General features: G+C 43.7%; 1 protein-coding gene across 1 annotated transcript in view; it reads left to right on the top strand.

The window, feature by feature from the left end:
* Positions 1-6,840: 6,840 nt before the first annotated feature.
* Positions 6,841-7,180, top strand: part of TCTN1 (tectonic family member 1) — a 16,292-nt gene continuing 15,952 nt past the window's right edge. Inside the window, exon 1 of the mRNA XM_009283873.2 lies at positions 6,841-6,859. Within this exon, the coding sequence (XP_009282148.2) occupies positions 6,841-6,859 (19 nt within the window). The remainder of the gene's footprint in view (positions 6,860-7,180) is intronic.

Here is a 7,180-nt window from a genome sequence, read left to right as displayed (position 1 = left end):
GAGAGGGTTCCCAGGCTTGCTGCGTTTCTACCTGTCATTATTCTAATTACGTTTTCAACAGCGGGGCGAGCGAGGCTGCGCCTAACCCAGATGCTTGCCCTCCACGCCCATATCAGGCCGCATGTCTCATGTGCTCCAAATAACTTGAAGGGACTCGGTGGCCGTTTGTGCTTTCTGGCTATTAAGGACGGTTATGTGACTCATACCACACAAAAATTTATTTTTAAAGGGCAACTCCTGTTTTCCCCGGCAGGGTGCAGTTAGGGATAGAGCCAGCTCACTACGGCACGTGATGTTTGTGTGGTTTCTGTGGAAATCCATGAAAGTGCGGAGCATTAATCCATTTTGGGTAAGGGAAACGAGATGCCAAACAAAACCCTCACGAGAAGGCCATAGCATGCAGTCACCACACAAAAACCACTAAAATTACTTTAATTGCAGGTGAGCGTGATACAAAGGCAGCGAGCCGGCTCTCGGGTGTCCCCCTGGACAACTTCAAAGACATCAACAACTTCAAGGCATCAACACTTTGAAGACCCACCACGTTCAAAAAGACCCAATACCTTATCTTTTGCAGCTCGGTTTTCCGTGCTGCTTGTGGGCGTGCAAAATGGCTTGTCCCTTTGGAAGTTCCCAGCAGGTAGCTCTGCACAACAGCGCAAATTCATTTAACGCCTCCGCACGCGTAAAGAGGCTGCTGCTGCGTTGTATAACCCGACATATGTAAATAACAAAACAATAGACGGGTGTAAATAAAGCAGAGGGAGGTGTGAAACCTGAACCCCACGCTGATTCCAGTGAAAGGAAAAGCTGTGTGGCATACTCCACGGACCCAACCCACGGGGAACATCGTTAAAGCACATCATTACAATAGCATTAAGAGACAGAAGGCATTTCACTTCCTGTGTATCTTGACGGAGACAATATTCCTCCCCTTTAAACTGCTAAAGGCTCTAAAGGCTTAAGCAACGCATGAAAATTTTCCACCTAAAGCTGAAATTGTATCCAAACTTATTAAAAAATTAATCTGCCCATTAGAATGGGGAGAAGGAAAGTGCGGGGAACACAAAAGAGCAGCCCAGGCCCAGCCTTGGTGAATTAGGAAGCTGCCACACAGCCAAATTTGCCAACGTGCTGGAGATAAGGGTGTGCTGCTGCTGCCAAGGCCCATCAGGGTGTGTGAGGTGACAAACAGTACTTGCAAGGTAGCTCTCCTCAGCAGCAAACGCTGCTGCCTCACCCGCTCCCATATCTCTAGCAGGAAGGGGAAGCACATATTTTCAGAATTTCCCCCCCAGAGTCATTCTTTCCCTTCCCTCATTCTTTCTCCTTCTTGTCCAGGTCCCTTCTAGGGTAAGTCCAGCCTGGCCGAACCCCTTTTTCTTTAACACAGCAAATTTCAATACTGCCTACAGCGCCAGGGTGCCCTGAGGCAGCTCTGGTTAGTGCAAGGTGATCTGTCCTACAGCGGCTGGGCGTACATTGCTTCTCAACCTGTGATCCCCCCCCCACACTTCCAACTAAACCCGAGCGCTCCATGCCTCATTCACAACGTGTTTCCCAGGGCTGGACGGGACGCTCTCCGTACCGCTTTGCCAATCAGCCATGGCTCGCAGATTGAGAAACTCGGTATGAGCGCAAGGCTGTCAAACACACTTGGCAGAGCATGACTCCGTGTTTCGGTAAGGGCTCCCAAGCCAAGGCATACCGTGAGCAGTTCATACTCCCTCCATCCCTGGTCACCCACCCAGCTCTGCCCAGACAGCCAAGGCAGACTACATCATTTACGTGATAATTAGTAACCTTTGCTGAACTCTTTCACTCCTGCACGATGACGCTGTACCCAGCTGAAAAATTGCTATTGGTTTTCATTCAGAGGATCACTCGGCTCCTGTGAGACAAAGAACAACCATTTTTAATGAAATAGGACAGAATTGGTTTTCCCCACTGTTCAGTATCAGTTCTGATAGATCTCCCTGTAAATCCCTCCCAGTACATGCCCTGCTGTCTTTCTCAGTATTATTCTTGTACCCTGAGGGTCGATATCCTGCCAAGTGATATTTGTTTAAAATTCTCGAATGCACAAATTTGGCACAAAAACTGGGGCAAAGGGCATCCCCCTGGTTACTGCAGCTGGGTGGAATCTTCCCTCCTCAAAGTCCAAGATCCATTTACATCAGTTCATTTAAGCTGCAAAACAAAATGAACTCTTCCTGCTAGGCTTGCTCAGGCAGACTAATAAATGCAACGGGGAGCGCTAACCAGAAGTGCTGTACAACGTAATCAACTGTTGAAGGCACAAGCAGTTTTTCAGCTTGTATCAAGACTGATTCACTTGTAGCTGACGTCAATTCTCCCTCCCTACTATCTTAGCCTTGGGATTGGAGTATGATAAATATTACCTGTAATGCCATCTGCTGTACAGAGACAGCCCAGGCTTCTCACTATTTATTTAAGGGCTAATGTTGTGCTAGACCAGAATGCAGTTTATTTCAGCCTTATTTGACTTTGTTTTGACTCTAATTAAAAATGTCTGTCCACTTGAATTTTTAAAGTGATCTGTCATAGAGCAAAACCAATGTTTGCCTTGAAAAGATGAGAAAGTTCAGACAGCATAGTTGGCATCAAACAGAAAACTAATGTGAAAAGGATGATGATACCAGACTTCTCCACATGGGAGAGTCAAGAGAAGATGCAGAGTCAGAAGATCACCATCTCAGGATGGGGAACTAGGACCTCCCAAATCCTAGCTGTCTGAAATCCTGGAAAGCTGATTTATTTTGTGTGTCAGTTTCTCCCTCAATTCCTTTAGAACCTCACCCAAGTCATACAGCCTCTCTATAAAATACAAAATATTGTAGTTTAATGGTGACTCTGACTTTTGGTCAGTGGTAAAATTGTTTTGAATGGCATCAAGCTGAAAATACGTATTTAGATCAAGTAATACAAATACAAAACTGTTTCCTCTTAGGATTTTCTCCTCATTTTAGAAGTTTAATGTAACAGGAATTATACCACTTCCTAGAGAAGCTCTTTCATGATAGTAACTCTGTCGAGCATTTTTTATCACTAAAAACTCCCCAACACTAAAACCGGAGTCAGTTAAAAGCTTTGCATATGGTGTGTTCAGAAAGAGCAGCACACATTCAGCCAACAAATAGCTTGAACACCTCATCCATCATAATTTACGAAGACCATGGTTATTAAGCTAATTTTACTCTGAGTTAGTTTAAATGTCCAAAAATAAAATTGAACTGTTTAATCAAAAGGATATGTGTCCATGGGCAGAATTTCCGTCATTGACCCGCTGCAGAGAAACATGTTGACTTTTCCAGTTTACTCACTTAGATTTGCATACTCGTAGCTATGTTCGGGACAGATACTAGTGCACTATTCCGAAAGCTCCAGTGTCTCTAGTTCTGAGGAACACCAATAATTTTGTATGTGTAAAAGTAATGAAATTATTTACATCTCATGTAATTTTAAAAGGGAAGGGCTGTGGTGAAAGTTATACAGTTAAAAATGTAAATTTAACTGAATTATTAAAATAAGCTTGGATGAGAGAAACTGAAATATAAGTAGTGCTTTTTGCTTAGTCTTAGCATTTCATAAAAGACATCTGTGTTAGTTTTATTTGTGTTTTTAATCAGTTACTTCCCCTGGTTTTACTGTACTTGATGGGACTTAATCCTTCAATGTTTGGATTGCAAATGCCATGCTATAATGCTTAAATGCACATCAAAATCTTGCTGCTTAAAATATAATTAAAATAATATACAGTAAATCCCTTAACATATTTTTTAATAGACAGCAATCTACTGCATCTTAAACTGCTTGAATTTTCATTTTATAGGACCTCCCACACGAGGATCACAGTGCCCTTTTTAATTATTAATTCACTCATGTTGATAGGATAAACTAAAACCTCTGTGATGGAGAACATGCATTATTTATTAATGTCCTGATCTTGTCCTACACACTGTGGAGTTTGCTCTTTGGAACCTGCTTCAGAAGTCTAACTTTAATAAAGAGGAAACTGAAGTGACACAACAGCTATGTTAGTCCTACTCTTCTTTTACAGCAAGTATCGGAGATGGGTTTTGGTGAACTCTTGGTCTGAGTAAAGCCCCAACTTTTTTTTTTTTGGGGGGGGGAAGTCATAAGAAAAACAGATTAATTACATTATACTTTGCTATTGAACAGTTGCCCAGATCTATTCTATTTCAATGGCAGATGCAGTAAGAAATACCTCCTTATTCATCCAGCTCCTGCCCACATGCGTTCAGGGTGCAATCTGTGCTTGGGAATAGCTCGCAGATTTCAGCAAGGCTTGGTTTTCATCTAGGAGTCTGGTCCTCTGTGCACCATCAGCTTTGCAAAGTAATTCTGGATGCAGAAAGAATGTATTAAATTATATTTTCCCTTGTGCATTGTCAACAGCCCTTTTTACTAATTTTAAATGCGTCAGAAATGTGTAAACTAACAAGTAGGGGTGCTTTAATATTAATTATCTCATCTCATGACACTGCAGTTGAACAAGTGATACAGAAGACAGAATATGACCAATGATGATAATAAATAATTGAAATACTGAATAATAAATAATTTCAAAATATTGAAAACAATAGACTAAGCACCACTCTCCCTCCAAGCCTGCAAACTAAATTCCAAGTTTCAAAATTTGCAGGACTTCTAGGTAGGAAAAACATCTTCATCCTTGTTAACTGACCATATGTAGTGTATGGGAGATTAGTCGAGGAAGTTCAAGGGACTATAAGCCCCTAAATCAGCTTCACCCAGAGGGATGTCTGATCTCAAACACATGGCAGCAAAGGAGAGAGCAGCCACATGCTCAAACTGTTCCTTCCTGCAGGCTTGCCTCTCCCAGCTGGGACAAGCACCACAGCAATTACAAGTAAAACTCCAAAATCTGTTTTACTTTCCCTCAAGCAAGAGGATGCAGAAATTTCACTCACTCAATAGTGACAAAAGTAAAGAGCTTCACTTGCCTTTTAACAGGCAGGAAAACAAGCCTCCTTTACACAGGGGACTGGTCCCTGCCTAAGGCCTCCTTCTTCTTGAAGCTGCAAGACTTCTAAATCTGCTAGCTGCGAACAGGTCCTCAGCTGACTTCTACAACCTGTGCCTCTCTGCTTTATTAAGCAGGGCCAAAGACACTAGAGCTTTCAGAGTAGTGTACCAGTATCTATCCTGAACATAGGTGCGAATAGGCAAATCTAAGGGACTAAACTGCCAAAGTCAACATGTTTCTCTGCTGTGGGACAATGAAAGATACTGCTTTTTAAAGACTCCCATGATTTCCTCCAAATATAGGCACATATACTCTTCTATGGCTGCAGCCAGTCCTGGCACAGCCTTAGTGAGAAGCAAAAAGGAGTCCTATGACGCCATTTCTACAGTCACTTTTCAAAATGGAAGTGTACTTGAAGTTACTGTTATTCTTCAAGCCTGAAAAAAACCCCAACACTAGTAACATCATTTAGGACACCTTCTTGAAAGGAGATGCATGAATGTTTCCAACTGAATCAAAATAATCTCAGAAACAGCAAAGAAACAAAGAGACTAAACACATCAGTTCTTCTTCCCCAAGGAAGAAGGCAAATACGGTAACTTTTGGTTACGTTTGTTTTAACAGAAGGAATGAAGAATGGAGACCCAGGTGAGACTATTATTGCATGTAAGGCACACAAAGGTCTGAGGTACAATGGAGTACGCTGGATTCTCACCTTCATGTCACTGTGTCCTTAGAAGAATGCGGGCTTTCCAAGGGGAAGGATGACTCCAGGGTTTTGCCACGTGATACGGAGCTATTTCAAATCCATCCTAAGTTACCAGCTCTTTGATAATATCAAATGACCTTGGTAGCCTTGTACTGTGTGAGGCAGACAATAGTCTGGCTTGCGTAACTCATCAACACCTTTGCGAATAATTGGCTCTTGTGCAGCAGAGGACAGTGCGAAGAAGTGACAAAGGTGCTGTGTGCACTGTGGAATTATTTCAGTTTTCAACAGAAGCTGGAACACGTCCAACGTACTAAATTTGCATGCTGGCATGAAGTTGCGCTGTTCAGATGTTGCGACTGGCATGGAGAGCAGTCAAGTGTATTAAGCATAAAAGAGAACGTGCCCTCTTGTGGTCTTAAAGCTATTGTCAGCTTCCCTTCAAGATGATAGGAATGCACCTGGTCGGGAAAATAAGAAACACTGTGTAAGGACGTACTTGTCAGTTTGATGCAGGAACAAACATTGTAAAGTTGCTTTTGATCAGATAATGCAGAAACAAACTTCAGCAAGTTTAATTTTAAAGTTATCTCTTGGTTGGAACTGAAGCCTGGATGTTAACGTTTGTAAGATAACCATAAGGAACCTTGATAATTTAGTCACTCTCTAGCTCAGTTTTTCAGAATTAGTATAAAAATACCTGTATATATTGCAAGATTACCAACAAGATTAATGAATGAATATGCACACTGAACACTAAGGACCCATGGCATTTTCAAAAGGAGAAAAGAATTGGTAAGACTTTAAAAATTAGTTTAAGAAAAGCAGATTACTAAAAACAAAGTTGCAAAAATACATTAAACATAGGATTTTATAGCTCACAAGGGGCCATTACCCACATTTGGTTTGTGTATGGCCTTCCAAGAGCATTTTTGCCCAAACCACGTATGCGGCTTACACTTAGGTCGCTACGTCTTAAACCTTTTCCTCTTGCCCTTGGCTTGGTACCGGGGGGCTACTGACTCCCGGATTACCACCACCATGCTGGGCTGTCTCTGAAGGGGCTGGGTGGCACAACCAGGTGCCTGAGACCACCACGATGGCCGAGGCGAGGCGAGGTGAGGCGAGTGGGGCGGCCTCGCAGGAGGCCACGTCCAGCCAAAGGCCCAGCGTGGTGTGTGGCCTCACTCCAAGGCTCCCTGCGCTGAGGGTGGCGGGAGACGTCAGCCAGACACGACCGCAGCGCTGCCTCACCAGGGCGCGGCCTCCCCTCGCCGCCCGCCATGGCGCCCGGGCTGCACGACCCCCTTCCCATCATCCTCCGCGGCCGCAGACCCCTTGTTTCCCGTGACGCCCCGGGGAGGGGCGGAACACGCCCTTCCCGTGATGCTCCGCGTTCCCTGGTAACCGCGCCGTTGCTACGGGCGGCCCGGGAGCGG

Source organism: Aptenodytes forsteri, unplaced genomic scaffold (assembly GCF_000699145.1).
Source record: "Aptenodytes forsteri isolate BGI_AS27 unplaced genomic scaffold, ASM69914v1 Scaffold118, whole genome shotgun sequence".
Taxonomy (NCBI): Eukaryota; Metazoa; Chordata; class Aves; order Sphenisciformes; family Spheniscidae; genus Aptenodytes; species Aptenodytes forsteri.
This window is presented reverse-complemented; position numbering and strand designations above follow the sequence as displayed.